At 41.0% G+C, this 20,244-nt stretch overlaps 1 protein-coding gene across 4 annotated transcripts in view; it reads right to left on the bottom strand.

Annotated features, from left to right (window-relative positions):
* LOC148013676 (uncharacterized) overlaps positions 1 to 16,573 on the bottom strand; it is a 28,354-nt gene extending 11,781 nt beyond the window's left edge. The window contains exon 1 of one of the 4 annotated variants that reach the window (XM_087668413.1): positions 16,502 to 16,555. In XM_087668413.1, the coding sequence (XP_087524539.1) occupies positions 16,502 to 16,529 (28 nt within the window). In that variant the 5' untranslated portion in view covers positions 16,530 to 16,555. Of the gene's footprint in view, positions 1 to 16,501 lie in introns of all 4 variants that reach the window. The other 3 variants (XM_087668414.1, XM_087668416.1, XM_087668415.1) reach the window with 3 other exon arrangements.
* Positions 16,574 to 20,244: the final 3,671 nt, after the last annotated feature.

Genomic DNA, 20,244 nt, shown 5'->3' on the forward strand with positions numbered 1-20,244 from the left:
TCTCAGAGGAACGTCCGACCTCGGGATTTCCTATCCAACGGGTCCAAGTGCTTCCAATCTTGTTCTTGCAGGTTGGAGTGATTCGGATTGGGCTGGTGATGTGGACCAAAGGCGGTCTACTAGAGGTTATTATTTTACCTTGGGTGCTAGTGCTATCTCTTGGAGTAGCAAAAAGGAGCTCAAGGTAGCCCTGTCTTTGACTGAGGCAAAGTATCAAGCCGCATCTTCTACCACATGTGAGACTATGTGGCTTCAGTGATTGTTGGAGGAGCTTGGCTACCCCAGACTCGCCCTACTATTCTGCGGTGCGAAAATGAGAGTTGCATTGGGTTGGCACGGAATCCCGTATTCCATACCCGGATGAAGCACATAGAGATCCAGTACCACTTCATCAGGGAGAAGCTTCTGGATGAAACCATTGATGTGGAATACTATAAGACCGAAGACAACCTTGCAGATTTGTTTACAAATGCACTTCCCTAGGCTCTACTTTGTCGACATTCCAGATCCCTCCGTCTGTTGCCTTGTCCAGGATCTAAGAGGGGGTGTTAGAGTCATCACCTAGACAGGTAAGCAAGGTCATGTAGGCAAGCGCCACGTGGCTAGCAATTGGCCAGCTGCCACATGGCAGCAGTTGGACTGTAGCAATCAGCTGCATTAATTGCAGCCGACATGATTATTTTCTGCCATTATTTTCAGGCTATAAATAGGCTTTGTATTCAGCAGCCTAAGTCAGTTTTCTCACACAGATTTCAAGCTACAGACCGCGGAGATTGGAGACCGAGATCTTTGAGGTGGAGACTGTTAGCCTGCTCTTTATCATTCTCAGTCTGTCATCTCCTGGTTGTGAGCTCCTGTCAGAGTCTGACAGGAGAAAGAGGAGCTCTGTTAGTTCATTTAGTGGCTGTCCTTGTTAGTCTGCAGCCTCTGGGTGTCATACAGTCCATTCTGGACTGTTATTCTGCAGTCGGCCCATTTTCTGGGCAGGTCGGCCAGATCTGGCCAAAGTCGGCCAGATCTGGCTGGTCGGCCAAATCTGGCCAGGTCGGCCAGATTTGGCAGGTCGGCCAGTTTTCTGGCCTGGGGGCTATATATAGCAGCCCCCCCAGTCATTCCAGCATTGTACACTGCAGGTTCAGCACTGCCTCCGTCATCTCCGTCTCCGGCATTGGTGCTGCCATTGCTTCCAGTCTGTTCTGGTCCCCTCACTGACGCTCCGGGCTGCGTGCAGGGACTGCTCTGTCCATTTCAGTGTATTCAGCATTCATCTCAGTCAGTGCAGACTTTCTTCCTTCATTCTCTACTTTCTCTCTCCTCTCCTCTGTGTTCGTGTTCTTCTTCCGTTGCGCACTCTCACATGGTATCATCGCCAAACTGAGAGCACGGAGGTCTTCATCGACTGGAGAGACACCACACCTATCATCTGTTGCTGCCCCCCTTCTCTCCAACAGCCAAGCGGCCCCTCCAGGTGGTCTATACATTTGCGTTTGCTGCCTCAGCCCCTTCCAGAGGCTGCCACGTCATCAACCAGCCCCTGTCTACTTGCGTTTTCAGCTGGGCGGCCTTCTCTTCAGCTGGGCGACTCCATTACAGGCTGCGTTTTGCATCCAAGGTGGTCGTATTCCCTCCTAGCGGCTCATCTCCAGCTGGCGCTTCTCTTCTTGGCTGTGTTTTGGTGCCTGGCAACTTTCCCTCCGTCTTTTGTGCCCTACACAGCTGCGTTTTCACCTCCTGGTGATAGGCGACCTGATTTCCCGGAGTTTGGTGGTTCTTCTGGTGGTTGGTGACCCTTCTGGTGGTCATTCTTCGGCATCGGCACAGTTTTCTTTGGTGTTTGGTGTTTTGCAGATTTGGAAGATGTCTTACCAGTTTTCAGGCTTTGATGACTCAGAGGATGAACTTCTTTCTCATCATTCCTCTGAGCAGAGGCGGGATTATCGTGAGGTTCGACGTCGGGAAGAACCTCCTCGCACTCGTCCTTCTTCAGTCCATGCATCTCAGAGGGTTCCATCTACCGCGAAGGTTTCTTCCGTGAAGACTGCTTCAGATGTGCGGTTGCCTTCCTTGATTCCCTCTATTCAGGTGCCGATTCTCCCTTCCTTTCCGAAGGAAGATAAGTTGGATGGTTCCAACTACTCCCTCTGCTCATGCAAGGTGGCCTGCATCCTCGATACATTTGACCTTTGGGAGCTTGTTTCTTCACCCATCGACCATCCCCCCGTGGATTCGTCCGATGGCACCTCTCTGGACCATGCAGCCTTATGGGATCGGCTCAACTCTCGAGCCTGTTCCTTTCTTTTTATGAGTCTCCATGATTCTGTTCTTGTACATGTTCACAGGTTACAGACCGCGGCGGAAGTGTGGAAGAAGCTTACGTCTTTGTATCAGCACAAGACATTTGCCCACAAGATTTCCTTGGAGAAGAAGTTGCGGATGCTCAGTCTTGATGGTTCTCCTTCCATGAAGGAGCACATCACGAAGATGGAGGATATGCGAGGCGAGCTAGCCTCTCTTGGTCGTCTGATATCGTCTGAGGATATGGCGATGATTCTGTTGACTCAGCTGCCATCACCCCGGTATGATGTCTTCTACACCAGCCTCATCACTTCGAGGACCCGTGAGACACTCCTATGGGAGGAGCTTTCCCCGCTTGTCTTGGAGCATGACGAGCGACTCAAAGAGGTGGGAGCCAGTGGCTCCACCAAGGCATTTACGGCCGGGACAGGTGGCGGTAAGAAGAAGAAACAAAAGAAGGAGAAGGCCAAGGACAAGGAGGAGGACAAGAAGGATGCGAAGGAGCAGAAGCCCAAGTGTCCCCATTGTGGGAAGGGCACTCATCCCGAGGAGAAGTGTTGGCAGAAGTATCCCCATTTGAAGCCTAAGGAGGACTCGAAGGCGGCCCCAGCCACAACAGAATCTGCGTTTGTGCATGTCTTTGTTGAGGAGGATACAGCCCTAGCTTCTACCACACAAGAGAAGCCTTGGCTCGTAGACAATGGAGTATCTTCACATATGACCTTCCGTCAGGATTGGCTTTAGGATCTTCGTTCCAAAGGGGGTACAGCCACCATTGGTGACAATTCTACAGTCGAGCCAAAAGATCCCATCCCAAAGAGACCAAGACATCGGGCCAAGGGTGTCACTTTGGAATGCCTAAAGACCTACCTGGATTGCAAAGGCAATGGATATCATCTTGTGACTCACCCAAGAGGTCACCCCAATAAAATCAATACATCAAACCAAAGGTGTCACAATGGATTACCAATGTGCTTGCAATGATCACAAAGGAGATAAACACTCCAATGGGCCTTAATTCAATTTTACATCTTTTTTTCCTTACATGGCTCAATAGTTCATACAAAAATGAGACCAAAATATAGATGACCATAATCAAGGGTGCCAATGTAGAGGTAGGATGTGATGTTGATGGTTCCCCTAGCTCAGAAATGGATTGTGGATGTGATGTTGATGGTTCCCCTAGCTCAGAAATGGATTGTGGATGTGGATATTGATGGTAGGATGTGATGTTGATGGTTCCCCTAGCTCAGAAATGGATTGTGGATAATGGCGATTCCCACCACATGCCTCCATCAAAGCAAGGTATTAGCACTTGTGGATGTTGCAAGGCAATGCCTTCATCAGCAATAGTTATTCAGTTCCTATTCCTAGCATAGGCGAGATTCAAATCACTCAAGATGGACAGGGAAGTGCTCCCAATCAGAAGTTGTCTATGTGGCTCACACCTCTTATCAGTGAGCAAGATTTGTAGGCTAGGGCTGCTCAGAAGTTGTCTATGTGCCCGGTCTTGGCTCACACCTCTTGTCAGTGAGTAAGATTTGTAGGCTAGGGCTGCTCATTGAGTTTGATGCTCACTCTCTCACGATCTAAGATGGACAAATGCCAGCCGTGGTGTGCCAAGGTAACGAGGAGCATGGCATCTTGTTGAAGAACACAACTCTCTCATTATCTCCTTTCTTCATAGTCCAAGACCAAGTTATGGCATGCTTGGTTCAATCATCTCAACCACGGGTATCTTTAAAAGGCAATTCACGACAAGATGATTCGTAGCCCGCCGTGTATCATGTATCAAAGTGAAGTTGCAGTGAGATTACATTTCCAGCAATGCATCTCAACAAGCCAAGTATCTCTTGGATTTAGTCTTCACACATTTGTGTGGACCTATGTGAGAAGAGTCCCTCAAAGAGAGCAGATATTTTATGCTCATCATTGATCTTTTAGCAAGATGACATGGGCTTGCTTTTCTCAATTGAATTTGAAAGCATTCTATCTATTTCAAGACTGGCTTATCTTTGAAGAAATACGACCTAGGCACAGGTTGAAATTTGTTAAAGTTGACAAAGCCAAGAGTTTAGCTTCAAAGAAATAGCTCAATTCTACACAGATTGAGAGATACATCAAGAGTTTGCCAACAGCGATTCACCAACACCAACACTTTGTTAGAGAATGGGGTGTTGGAATGCAAGAATGGGTCAATGGTGATGGCAAGGAGCATGCAGGAGCACCATCAGGTGCGACAAGCTCTATGGGCAGAGGCTGTAGCAATGATTGTTCACATCCTTAACAGATCCCCTTCTTCAGCAGTTCCAAGCATAATGCCTTTTGGGACAGATTTTGCATTAAGCATAATGTCTCTTATTTCAAGATCTTTGGGTGTGATGCATATGTTCACATTTCAAAGGAGTGAGAGAAGATAGATCAAAATGTTGAGCTAAAATATGCATTACTTGCTGATTAGCCTCTTAAGCAGCCCCAAAACACACTAAAAATGCTCTTTTAGAGTAAAACCCTAAAACGGGGAGCGGTTCGAGAGAGTTCAGTAGAAACCCTAAAACGGGGAGCGGTTCCACATCTATAAATAGACAGGCTGCCCCCATTCAGCAATCATCCTTGTTTTGCAGGTTACACCAGCCCACACACCCTTTGCTGCTGTTGCCACCCAGTTTCCAGCCTGCAGCCCGCCTCCATCTGCTGTCCAGCCATCATCGACTACAGCCTCATCATCTTCAGCCTGTCCATTGCTGTAGGTGACAGCTCTCAGCTGCTGGCGACTGCTCCAAACTGTCCCAGACTACTGTTCAGCCTGCTATCCACCATCTCCAGGGTCAGCCAGCCTGCGTTTTCAGCATTGTAGGCCCTGACACCTCTCAGACACTGTTTCAGCCTGCTATTTACAGCAGACTGTGCACAGTTTCCAGCCCCCGATCAGTGGTACACTGCTGCGTTTACCAGTTTCCAGCCTCCAGACTGCTGCGTTTTGGTGACCAGCCTGCTGCCATTCAATATTCAGCACTCCTACACTCCGACTGGTGATCACAGACTTGGGATCCGTCTTCGGTGGACGTCACACTCCGACATTGCTCTGCCCTTGAGCACACTGCACACTCTTACATTCATTTACAGCATTCATTCACCTCAGAGTTGTGTTCTCTCTCTCCCTTCTTCTATTTGTGTTTGAGTTTTTGTGTTTGAGTTTTGAGTTTTGTATTTAGGGTTTGAGTTTTGCCCTCTGTGACTGTGTCTGTGTCTTTGTGTTTCTGTCGTGGTCGTACACTCTGTGTGTCCTCAATGCAAACCCTAGCAGTCTTCTTAACACAAAAGGCATCATGGCATTGGTTCATGGCCTGCGACTCCCAATTAGTGGGATGTAGGTTGTCCGATCCAAAGACTCAAAATGTCATGGACATGCACTTTCTAGAGTTTCTGACTTCCAAGGGGGTTGAAGAGCACCCTTTTCTTGGAGATTCAGTAACAGGTGTCAGGTAGTAACAACGGCCAATTCATCATGAGCTGTCAAAGGATGAGGCTCAAGTGGAGGATGCTCCACTGCTATCAAATTCACCACTAGTGGATGCTGAAGACTGCAGAGAATGAATGTTAAATACTGAAGGCAGATATGTACAACAGGTTGTGCAAGTATAACCAGCCAGAGATTTTTCTCAACCTGTGCATGCCTACCTAAATAGGCAGGAAATAATAAAATAAAATGATCAGAGGGCTGCATAAAACATGCAACCGAATAAAACACAATAAAATGATAATAAACTGCTGCAAAAAATGCAACCTGCCACGTGGCAACCCTGTCTGCCCTGACCAGCCTGCCCAACCTGCACAGAATCCTGCCCAAATTTCTAGCGACTACAAAATTGCTGCCCGACCTGCTCCTAAACATGGTGCAACTGCATAATCTGCCCTGTACATGCCTGTGCCCCTCCTAGAGGTGACCAAATCCCTAACAATAGAATGGTCCATGATGATCATGCCAGCATCAGTAACATTCAAGAGAGTTTTTGCACACCAATTGTGGGTTGACGACCGATGCCATAGTAGTCAATGACCCGACTTCAGTAGTAGGAGAAACAACATTTATGCGCTATTGTCCCACATCAGCACACCAATTGTGGGTTGATCGGTACCATAATAGTCAATGACCCAACTTCAGTAGTAGTAGGAGAAGCAATTGTGTGCTATTGTCCCACATCAGCATGATCTTTCATAGATCCTACACTATTCAATGTGTGCATCTTCACTGAGAACAATGATTCCTCATCACTCGCATCATGTTTCATTAGTGGCATGTTGCTAGAATTTCTGAAAATTCTATGTTGTTCATGGATCGCAGCAGTTGAGAAAATGTGTACTCACCATGAGACAACCACAAGCTCACCTCCTTAGAAAAGATGGCAATGTCCCAAAATCCTATGCTAGTAACAAACTATAGCAACTTATACCTACATGTGAGACAACCATAGGCTCACCTCCTTGAAGAAGATGGTGATATCTTGGAATCCCTCGCCGAAATGAAATTAAAGTGGCTCATACTTGCACTTGAGTCAAGACAAACACACACTCACCTCACACATGAGGAGAGCTCAAACACTCTTGCATGGTAGACAACACACAATAGGACCCAAAGGTTGAAACCCCTTACAATAATTCTTTATCACTATTCAATTCAGTTCACCTGCAAAAGTGACATTGGAGATGTAAACTTGATCCCACAATACTGTGCATTACAAAACAATGTGTAATACACACAAATCTCAATTCCAAACTAATTTGGTTTGTTGTACAACACCTCAACCCTGTTCATCAATCCTAGTGCTTTGCCCTAAACTTTGCAAAAGCCACTACCTAAGGCTTAAGCTTTGTTTTAACCAAACTAGTTCAAATTTTTTTGTGTTCACACTCTTTGCCAAGTAGTTTTTTCCAACTTCGGAGGGGCAAAAGAGCTCCGATTTGAGATCCGTCTAGAGGGCTGGCTTTGTGACGTCAGAATCCATAAACCTAGCCACCGTCATGCACTTTCCAACTCCCAAATCACACAGATACTTCATAACACCAAACCTTGCGCACGGGGACTAAATGGGGGGTCAAATGGATTCCGATCGAGGAACCCAAACTTGCGTTGGGTTCCTGGCATCAAACTCCATCTAGGAAAACTCTAGCTCATCAATCTGCAACCGTTTATTTTGCATGAAAATTTGGTCTTTTATGGCCGCTCAGGCTCTTTTCTGCTTCAAAAATAACCTTTAAAGTCCGCTCTCATTTCATGCATTTTCTACACCCAATTCATTGTCAAACTAAGTGAATTCAAACCTACATTATTGCCACAACAAATTAACATTTAACTCATACCTGAAACCAAAGGGGAATTGCTCCGATCCCTACCATATGCATTTTCCTACGTAGCACGACTGATCCACAAGTGCAAATGACCTCCTCACCTTCAATGTTAGTCTCCAACCAACTTTAAAGCGTTTATAAATGCACATGAATAATTCAGCCTGCCAATCTTTAAAAATGATGGCTAACATTTGAGCTCAATTTTATGGAGCATTTGCTTTGACAAATATCCTACATCTAGCTCATCAATCTACAACCGTTTATTTTGCATGAAAATTTGGTCTTTTATGGCCTCTAAGGCTCTTTTCCGCTTCAAAAATGACCTTTAAAATCCGCTCTCATTTCATGCATTTTCTACACCCAATTCACTGTCAAACTGAGTGAATTCAAACCTACATTATTGCCACAACAAATTAACATTTAACTCATACCTGAAACCAAAGGGGAATTGCTCTGATCCCTACCATATGCATTTTCCTACGTAGCACGACTGATCCACAAGTGCAAATGACCTCCTCACCTTCAATGTTAGTCTCCAACCAACTTTAAAGTGTTTATAAATGCACATGAATAATTCAGCCTGCCAATCTTTAAAAATGATGGCTAACATTTGAGCTCAATTTTATGGAGCATTTGCTTTGACAAATATCCTACATCTAGCTCATCAATCTGCAACCGTTTATTTTGCGTGAAAATTTGGTCTTTTATGGCCTCTGAGGCTCTTTTCCGCTTCAAAAATGACCTTTAAAATCCGCTCTCATTTCATGCATTTTCTACACCCAATTCATTGTCAAACTGAGTGAATTCAAACCTACACTATTGCCACAACAAATTAACATTTAACTCATACCTGAAACCAAAGGGGAATTGCTCTGATCCATACCATATGCATTTTCCTACGTAGCACGACTGATCCACAAGTGCAAATGACCTCCTCACCTTCAATGTTAGTCTCCAACCAACTTTAAAGTGTTTATAAATGCACATGAATAATTCAGCCTGCCAATCTTTAAAAATGATGGCTAACATTTGAGCTCAAATTTATAGAGCATTTACTTTGACAAATATCCTACATAATCCCCATGCAATCCCACACTATTCCTCTTAAACTAGAGTAATTTCTTGTCAGAAGTGGATGCAGTGATGGAAGCGTGGAAAACTGATGTAATAGACTGTTAAACACAAGAGACAAAGAAAAGAGAAAGAGAAACACTGCAAAGGAAAAGAGCACTGCACAAGGAACTCAAAAGCAAAGAGATACTCAGGAAATGGAATCCATATACCAAGATATGAGACAATACAAAACCAATGTGAGTCACTAGTTATGAAGGCACTGGCACCTGGTTTGCCTCCACCAAAACCAATCAAGTGATGAATGATCAATGAATGTGGAGAAGAAGTGTCATAAGGACATGTATTTTTGAAACCTCACTTAACATGTGGATTAATTTTTAATCACATGGTTAAGTAAATGTTGTACATGTGAGATGTAATCGAGGTTACAGTAAATTTACGAGCACGGGACCCAAGAAAATCACATTATGTCAAAGGCAAAAGTTGCTATAAGTTATGGCGCACAGATACTTGGTGGTATCTCGTGCATGCTGTTGGCCTAGGTCATTCATTTGGCCATAAGTGTCAGTTGATGACACTAAAAAAGTGGCATTTAATAGTACCTAACATCAATCTGATGGTCAAAGATGGCACAGAGACACTCAGGAACTGAAGTTGCCTAGCCAATTTAATTATTGGCCAATCAAATTATTTTTTAGGATACTGAAATAATTATTAGATCAATTTTCAACATTTAAATATTGAAAATTAATATTTAATTATGAATAATGCTCGAAAAACCATTTGGAAAGGCTACCACTCGTTAAAAATGCCCATGCAAGATTGAAAAACGTTTTTAGAGATTGGAGAGAGGCATTTTTAGTGTATTCACCTTGCAAGAGAGAGGGAGGAGATGCTGCTGGTCTAATTTGCAGCCATTGGAGGACCTTCTAAGGCAGCCAAGGCCAAGAAAAGACCAATCAACAGCAGGTGACAGCATCTACAAGCTGTTGAGACAGGGCAGCAATAGTAAATGACTAATTTTCTTCAGTTCTTTCATCTACAAGTTGTTGAGACAGAGCAGCAACAGTAAATGACAGATTTTCTTTATTTCTTTGCAACAAAAGTTTGAATTTTCTATCTCCTCAGAATTCTCTCTCATCTCCCAACCTTTCTACAGCCTTGCTTCAAAGATTGCAGCATTGAGATCACCAGAGAAAAGGCTGCTACTTGTTAAAAATGCCCATGAAAGATTGAAAAACATTTTTAGAGACTGGAGAGAGGCATTTTTAGTATATTCAACCTGCAAGAGAGAGGGAGGAGATGCTGCTGGTCTAATTTGCAGCCATTGGAGGACCTTCTAAGGCAGCCAGGGCCAAGAAAAGACCAATCAACAACAGGTGACAACATCTACAAGCTGTTGAGACAGGGCAACAATAGTAAATGACTGATTTTCTTCAGTTCTTTACATCTACAAGTTGTTGAGACAGGGCAACAACAGTAAATGACAGATTTTCTTTATTTTTTCGCAACAAAAGTCTAAATTTTCTCTCTCCTCAGAATTCTCTCTCATCTCCCAACCTTTCTACAGCCTTGCTCCAAAGATTGCAGCATTGAGATCACCAGAGGATGAGAAATTTCAGATTTCTCTGCTGTAAACCCTAATCTGCAGCAAAAATTAGAGTTTAGCAACAGCCTCAAGAAGGGTGCCAAAAATTGGAAGTCCAAGACTTGGATTCAACAGGGCTGAAGCTGTTTTTAGCCTATTTAAGTGGAGGGACAGCAAATAATTGAATTTGGGACATTTTGCATCTCCATCAAAGCGGGTGAAGGCCAATTGATTGCTTGAATCAAGGGGAAAGTCAAATTAAAGACTTGGTAGTCATTTTGAATAGCTAGGGGAGTTGGAATATCGAAAGGGATTCGGAGAATCCCATCGTACATCAATTTCTTCTTCAATTAAGTTAAATAAATACCGAAAGGGACGCCAATTTTGGGGCCAACAGGGTATCCAATGTCCAAGATTATATGGTAAAGTATACTTTTCAATTTTATGAATTTGTTAATTGCTGTAAATGATACTTAATCAAGTTATTTGCCACCCTATCTGAGAAGAAAGGCTGGTTACAAAAAGCCTAAATAAAGAGGTAAAAATAATGCCATAAATCATGTCAAGTTGGCCAAAATAAATGCTAAAATGACAATCATAAAATGCCTAAATAATCAAGATAATATCCCGATGCCCTAGCTCACTAAATCACATACATAGACTCAGCCATGAACTAACATATCTGCTAACATTTCTCACAAGGAAATTATAAGAGATTCACTTTTTGCTGGACAAAGTTGCCTAGAGAGTGCACAAGGCTTGAGATCTCAAAGAAGAAGGGAGAATCTCCACCTATTATGCTATAATATTCTATTTCAAGAGTATAGACTTAAAAAAGAACAATCTATCTTATTGTAAATGGCATTATAGAGCTCATGCAAAGAGGAGAAGTTTGGTTATTGTCCTAACTCCATTCACACTATCAGCTCATGCTCCATAACTGAAAGCTTCAATTCTGCAACAAAGAAAAGAAGGATGGTTGTCTACAAACTTAGGCTGATCAAATGAGCGAGAAAGAGACACCACATAGTCAAATCAACTTTCTAAATAAGTCATCAACTGCTCCTTAGTTTGATCAAGGGCTAATTAATCAATGGCTTATTAATCATACATGAGCTGCTCACTAGATGAAACTTAAGCACTAAACTTGCTTTACAACTTAGGCATCATGCTTATTGGGCGAAACCGTTCAACAATCATTAATTTTAAGGTGTAATTTTTCAAATGAAATGAAGTTTCACATTACATCTTGTTCCTTTTGCCATGTCCTTGTATCTCATAGCCTATATGCTTATTCATTGTATATGTCTAATGTCAAATCCTTCATGGCCGATACAATGTCACCATGCTAAGAATTAAAGTCCATTTTAATTAAAAATCTTAGTGAAGTTTAAATCATTGAGTTCATTTCCCATTCTAGTGACACTGCCAGAGCATAAGCAAGAGACACAAAGAGAAAAGAACAACCACAATGAAGACAAAGGAACAAAAACTGATATGAAACAAACAGATGAAGATAATGACAGCCCATGCACATGTGGCTAAGCTTTATCAATAAGGGCACCGAGCTATGAGCAAGAAAGAGATCTAACTCCAAAAGGAGAGAGATGATGATGATGGCTGGAGAAAAAAGATGACTGCAACAGCAGTATGAACTGATTTTGGCCAAATAAGGGAACGCGAGATGTGGAGATTTTGATGAGAATGATCATGAATAGATGCCCTAGCTAGGAAAAGATCAGGAATCTAGCTGACCTACCTAAATGCATGTTGAACCTACTATTAACCAGCCAACTGCCTATCAAGATGGCCAACCTACCACTTAAATGCCCAAAAATAATAGCAGCCACAAAAGTCAGAAACGTTTAGAAACGAAATGTCAAAAACGTGTTTTGCAAGTTTCTTTCAAGAGGGGGTAGAATAAGAAACACGGATTCTTTTATATAGGGACTTTTTATAGTTTTAACTAGGAAAAGAAGTTTTAAATCTCTATGGAACTCTCTCTCTCTTAAACAAAAAAATGTCAATCAAGCCTGAGTGATAATACACGAGAGTCAATTGAGAATAATATGTTACACATCTATGATCCATTATTGACTTACATCAAGGTTAGTCTTTGTACAAGCTATAGTATGGTTCAAACTTGAAACACTATGATTCATACATATCCAAGGTTGCATTCCGGATCCATATAGTACGATCCATCTAGTCTAGGGGGTCGTGTATGATCCGTCCAATTCTTGTCCCCCTTTTTTTTTCAAGTTGGTATTCTTCAAAGGCCAATTTTTGGCTTTATCCTTTTCCTCTTTATATTCACTGACCACTACTTGCACCTCATTTACCATCTCCTCTTCTTCTACCTCTCTCTTATAAGCTCCTCTACTCTTCTCTCTCGGATCTCCTCCATCCACTTCTCTCCACCTCTCCATCCTTCCTCTTGTGTCTCATCCCGTATGTGTAGCTCTATGTGTAGATCCACTTGTGACTAGTCATACCATGATCCATGAATCATAATCCATCATTGTAGCTAGCTTCTTTTTTTGATCCATTGTACATTATTTTCAATATTATAAATGAAATTGGATCTTGGAAATTACTTGTAACTAGAGTCTTGGATTTATATTTTGACTCAATCTCTCATCATGTTCATGACTCATTATTGAAAACTAAAGCAAAGACATTTGTGGTTTGTAAACTATATTAGTATTGGGTGGATAATGCCTTGTGGCACTCTTATCTCATGGATAGCCACTCTCATGTTGAAACAAGTAATATTCACTAACCTAACCCTTAAATTTCTATATAGTTTTTAATGATTGTATGAAACAACAGATTTTATCCGACATTTTTTATGTACGTTCGATACCGTACTAAATCCACAAACTAGACAGATCATACCTGACTATCCTATACATATCACATAAAGAAAATTGAAATAACCATGTAAATAGTCCATGTACAATATGGATCAAGTCAAGTTGCAACATCATGATTTTCATTCCAAAACAAATTGATAAAATGTCAACATCCAAAATGAAAAAATCGGTACCGTACTAAGTCCACGTACTGGAGGGATCATACCTAACTACCCTATACATATCACATAAAGAAAATTGAAATAACCATGCAAATAGCCCATGTACAATATGGAGATGAGGATTGCCCATTAAACTTAGCAAACACAATCTTGTCACGCAGCTCATTTGGGCCTTGCTGCCCATGTATGCCATGTGCTACACGCTGCCCATGTATGTTGTACTGCCCATACATGTCTTGGACTACGTCAAGCTGCAATATCATGATTTTCATTCCAAAACAAATTGATAAAATATCAACATCCAGAATGAAAAATAATATATCGTAAGTAACTCATAAATGAGACTAAAGTCGTATAATAATCAACTCTCAAGACAAGAATAGATACTAGATTGACAAAGTCCAATAACCAAACAAAATCTCAAAAAAGTAAGTCTTTCAATCTCTCATTCAAAATCTTGAGCCCTCACCAGTCATTACTCATCATGATCATCATGTTTAACAGTGCCCAACATTTTTGTCAAAAAAGCCATGTTTTTTGGCTCCCAACCCAACCCAAAAACACATGTACATTTTTACTCTCAAAAGCATTTCTTACTTCAACAAACATTTCATAAGTTTTGAACTCAAAGAAACGTGTTTCTTTGCTGCCATGCCCAAAATACAAAGGAAAACAATCACCTATTCGAGAATGCCATGGCCCACATGGCATGCCGAGCAACAAAAATGCTGATCTAGATGTCTAATGATGTTGTAGCAAGGTGCCTACAAATATAGGAAACCTCCACCTAATGTGACCAAGATGAACACCCTTGTCATGCATAAAAGATTGACAGACATGGAGCACACCAAAGCTCCGAATGTCCTCACCAAAGGCTCACAACCAAGAGACAGACACAAAAAAAGGCAAAAGAAAACATGTTTGCTAACAAAGGAACAAGTGAAGCCGTGTGTAGTGATAGTGATGACAATGCAGAATGCGAAGAGCATTGGACTTGGCAAAGATGTATCTAGAATTATCATTGGAGCAAAAATCGAGCAAGAACAACAAGACACAAAACACAATAAAAGAGCATCATAGGACGTTGAAGGCAATGATTTACAGTGCCAAAAGACAATTTACAACCACATCAAAGCTTGTTGCTCGAGCTATATATAGATTTATCAAAAGATGTCAATCTAGCAAGATCATGTAATTGAACCAAGAGGAGCAACTAAAAAGAGAGAGAGAGGGGAGGAGTGGTCAACCTTGTGGAGTGAGTGGCCACTTCCCCACTGAGAGTATTCCAATGAGGTGCAACTGTAGCATCATTCGAGCACCCCATGCAAAAACAGCACTCTGCTAGAGGAAGGACTATTTGCAGACACATTATTCATTATCTTCTTCTCTGTACATTTCCTGCTTGTCAGCCTTAATCTGAGTCAAACAAGGACATTGGTCACTCTACACTGTTTGTCTGTCATTCTTGTGTGTCAATCTTTTCCATTTCAGGCACATTAGGTGGAGATTAAGGTTCCTTTTCTATTTTATCCACTAGTTCACTTAAGCCTGTTCACGCTGCACACTAATCTAGTGGAGTGCACTTGTGGTAGATGGGCAGCTAGATGCCTCCTCTGCAGCCTACGATTGGCCCGCTTTCAGCTGGTATGGCCGACATTTTTCTTAGATGGAATCAGGTTGGCCATCATGGGCAACAATCTGCCAGATTTAGCATCCCTTGCTTGTTTATAGCTACCACATTGAGTGTCTCCACACATTTATTGATCCATCACTCCACATAGTTTTTCTCTCCCTATCCCATCTTTGACAATCTCCCCCAGTTTTGGCCATTCCCTTCTTGTCAAGAACGGCTAACAAGGGATTTTTTTGGGGGTTTGCAGGCCTGCTTGACGCGGGGGGTGGGGACAGTGGGCAGCGCTGGGGTTGGTGGGTGGGTGCCATATAGAGTCGTACCAAATCAGCCCACATCTCACACATGGTTCCTACAATAAAAAGCACATGTACCCATGCATGCGCATGCACATGTTCTATGATAGGATACATTCACCCAAAGCTCCACCCACTACAAGACATGCATGCATTTAGTAACTATGGGCATTTAAAAAGGTATTTGTGTAAGCCTTCTCATCCCCCATCCCTGCCCCCTACTTTTGGCCATACCTTGTCTCGATCCTAACCCTGTCGCCATTGAACATTCCCATCCCCCATCCCCTATTACTAAAACAATCAGTTCCCTACATTCCCCTTCAATAGACATCACAATCCTTTGAAATTTGCACACCATCAAGTGCCAACTGCATCGAAGTCCCAAACTATATAACCAATACAACATTCATCAGGTGATAGAGAAGCAATGCTCATCTTTGGCAAGGGAAGCTCAATGCCTCAAGTGTTTCAGACGAACCTCTCAACCCTGCTCTCTCCTTTATCCAAGTCGATGCAAAGTAAATACATGCATATAAAGCAGATCTTTCCAGTAAATAGTTTATGGGTGTGACATGCCCTTAATAAAATAATGACATCAGGGAAGAAACAAAGGATTTATATAGATTCCCTGCATATAGTAAGCAACATTACAATATGTTCAATATTGATACATTGTGTGCGGTATTTAATTCATTTTGTCCCCAGTGTGGCAAACTAATGCCTTTGTAGTCTATGATCTTTCACAGTACTTCACACACACACACACACACACACTCTCTCTCTCTCTCTCTCTCTCTCTCTCTCTCTCTCTCTCTCTCTCTCTCTCTCTCTCTCTCTCTCTCCAAAAAGTGGTAACCCACTTGTTTAATCAACCCACAAACCCAGGTTCCAATCTCCCCTTTTTGTTCATATTACTAGATGACGTACAGCTGTAGGAATTGACCATCTAGTCACCATGTGTTACACCTACCAGCTGAGCTACACATGCTCTCTCTCTCTCTCTCTCTCTCTCTCTCTCTGCGCCTGTTAATAATTATTCACACCTTAAGGACCGATTCAACAAAAAGAGGAGGCATGTAAAATTTGACGACGCAGGCCATCATAGGATCTTGCTCTAATCGCTGCTCGATCTATCTAAGTAGCGTTAAAAAATTAATCTAACAGATTACAACCACACCGAACAGAAACTTCCGTTGTGCGCATTCTCTTTGATTCCAATTGAAAACAAGTACCTGGACAGTCTTCGCCATGGAATATCATGAATGATGAGATCCGTAGATGTAACTCTCTCGCACACTATATATTTGTACTTATATTTATATTTATATTTATGCTTGTATTTATAGACTTATATATGTGAAAATGACTTTAAGGCTGTGAGGGTCGTGTCACACGCAACCTTTGCAAGTTTTGAAAGTAATAAGGACATGGCGTGGTTTGTTCTTTTGCCTTCTTACTTACTAAAATTATCAGTAGGGTAGCAGGGCCAATAAGGGTGCACCTCCCTAAGAAAGAATGTTACACACTCCAAAAGAGGTGCACTTCATGTAAATGATCAATGGCATACATTTCAACTTCAGCACATCGAATGGTCGATTGAGATTGCAAAGCAATTCTCTACAAGTTGTTTCATTTATTGGTCCTTGGGTGCAACTTATTTATTTAACACTAAAGCACTTTGATTTGTTGCATATCTACATGCGCAATTTATTTTCCCACTCTTGTGCAAGAGGAGGCGTAATGTTGCCTAGTTGTAGGTCTGCAACAAATTTTAAAAGATCAAAGGAGCTCACATTTAGTGACAACCTACTGGCCCCATTACCCTACCTTTACTTGAAAGTTTGAGAGGAGACCCACCTACTTAGGCTTGCACTATCCAAAAAACTCATTTTCCTCTCTCTCATCTTATTAATAAGCTTGCCAAACTTGTAATCTTGCATTCCTATGTGTGCATAGGCGGCACCCTTCAAATGTAGAAGCAAGCTCATCATTTTCATCAATGTGTACATAGGGGGCATTGACTTCCCTATCAAAGACATTTGGATTGGTGCACTCCTCTTATAGAACCATTGGCAAATTGATTACTTTATCAATAAGAACTAAGAGGCTCAACATCTAATAGTGAATGAAGTAATCCTTTTTTAGGGACTAAAAGTTATAGACTCCAATAGGCTAACATTCCCTCACAATTATAGCTCAAGTTTCACAAAATACCCAACATTAAATATGTGCATGACCATTTACATTTGATAATACATGCCTAGAGACCACCAATTTGATAGCTAATATTATATCTACTTTTCTTATGTAGCTCTAACTTTCAAAGTTTATCCCTTATCTTTAGACTAAATCAAATTCTTATTAAAATAATCTCTAAGAAAGAGTTCTCACAAGGATAAGCACCATGACTGCTGATATTGCAACCCGGAAGAATCTTCTAAATATATACATTTTGATTACTTAGAGATGAGTAATGGCATATCAACCAAGTTTGTAAGTGAGATCTCCACTTAGTTGGGTTGCATTTATGAAGTAGGCATAGAAGACCAAGTAAATAACCATTATTTGTTAGCATTGTCCATTAGGGTATATACTTTTACATGGTATGGTGGTGTGGCGAATTATCATTCTAAAAAGTTACTCTTAGAGGAAGAAAAAGCAATCCTTGCTTTGGAACTTAAAGTAGTTTGGGGAGCCTCTCTAGGAGTTCAGATGGCCCAAATTTGGATTTGTGGCTTGGCAATGACCACATGTGTGCAAAAAGAAAAAACTTGTTATTACCTCTAAAAGAATTGTGCTTGGAAAAGTTGTTGGCCTCAATGCCAAGAGCATCACTTGTGACATGAAACCCTAATGGGGTGCAGGGGACAAACGTAAATCCCTATTAAAGAAGAGCTTGGAGGAGGGGCTTAAGGTGCAACATAAACACATGGAGTGAAACATACTGCATGGACACCACCCTTTTCCTAGTGTGGCCATTACTAGCATTTCAATGTTCAAGAATTGATATTTTGGTGCCAAAATGATTTAGTGGTCCTCTTGATTCTCAACTTTTACAATATTTGGTGTGCCTCTAGAGGTAAATCCCAATACGTTCAATGTGCTCATGAGACTCACCTCTATGTATCTTTTTGCTTCAAATGCACCTTCCTCACTAATGCACCATGAACTAGCTCTCTGGGGGTCATGTCAAATTCAAATAATTGTTATGACATACCACCCTATAAGTAAATTGCAAGTTTTTTAAATTTGTGGCTAATGACATGCTGATAACTCTATGATTAACATAATTAGTACATTCATTGAAGTGGCACACATGATGATCTTAATAGTTTTCTCTTGGAAGCTTAGGAATAAGCACGACATATCATCACCCTATAAGTAAATTGCAAAATTTTTCAATATGTGGCTAATGAAACTCTAATAACTCTAAGTTAGTACATTCATTGGAGTGGTACACAAAATGACATTAATAGTTTTCTCTCAAAAGCTTAGCAATAAACCTTGATGTAATGAAATCCCCTATAGGTTGAGATATAGATCTTAACAAGCTTAAACAACTCCTTGAATGCAATCATGGTTTTCATAGTTAACAATGATAGGAATGATTGATTAATGAAATAGCAACTTGTATGTAGTCCATGGACCAGAACCATTGAATTCTATGATCCTTCAACTCTGATTGGGATAGACTTTGAGGGAAATTATTAAGTTGCTAGAATGAATAGTGCTTTGTTGTACACATATACACATGTTTTTAATTAAAACATCTTGAGTATTGAATTTTGGTTAGTTAGCTTTAGTCAAAATTTATACTTTTGCTTTATTACATAACTAGAGATCATGACTTTCATGGTTTTGGGGGTTTACTACCTCAAATTAAGCTTGGGAAGGAAGGAGGAGAAGTTTGTGCAGAGCTTGATACAAGCATATAACAAGGAATTTGATGAACTTAACAACCCTTTGACGTTAGCCAACCTTGAAGTTTAAGACAAGCACAGCAATGAATACACAACTCCCAAAAGGGAGAGACTATTATTGACAACATTTGAGAGTGTGCACGAGCAACCTCTCTCATTTGGCACTCCATTTCACCAACATGGATAATTGGGCTCTTGACTACTATATTCTCCTAAACCACGATCATTTTGTAGCTATAAGCATAAACATAAGTCATGGGAGAGCAACATATCACATCATCAACTCGAAGGTCCCACTTTTTAGGCCTTCAAAATACAACCTCTTCTCCTCCTTTCCACTTATAAGATAACATATTTGAAAAAATTACATCCTATGAGAGATATTATGCTTAAATAACATAGATTGTACATGATTCTATGCCAAAGCTATTTCAAGGTTGCTAAATAATAACGATCTAGTAGAGTGTTTGAGTATATTCTTTTCAAACATCATATTTTTTTCTTTAGAATGTGTTCTTGAGTGTGTCAATGACCTAATCTCATTGAGCCCTTTCAAAAATTGTACATTAATATCTAGTGGGTTTTCATTTACCATTTTATGCAACTATTTTCCACTTGTATTCGAGATTAGTTGGTACACATTCATTTTGGTTAATGATTGTTATTGTAAGCACTTAGGAATTGTTTGTGTCCTCCACATCCATTATCTTCTCATCTACATGTAAGGGAATGCTCCAATGCATGCATATGCACCCTTGTTTCATTAAAAAATGGATTCATTTAGCTCATTTTGTACTACCAAGACAAGCATAAAAGAAATGCCACACAATCCAAAACATTAGAAACTACTTATACCAAATGTATTGTTATCTTCATATATACATCACATGCACATAATGTGGCATATACAATGGACCCAGGGAATTCACTATATGTATACCATCTATATCACGTGCATTCAAGGTCTATTTATAAATATCTTTATCTGTGAATTTTTCATTAATAAAACGTAACCCTTTTCTATTCAATCTATAAGTAACCCCTTTATATGGGAC

Source organism: Lygodium microphyllum, chromosome 26, assembly GCF_053477565.2.
Source record: "Lygodium microphyllum isolate KBCC chromosome 26, Lygodium_microphyllum_v1.1.10, whole genome shotgun sequence".
NCBI lineage: Eukaryota > Viridiplantae > Streptophyta > Polypodiopsida > Schizaeales > Lygodiaceae > Lygodium > Lygodium microphyllum.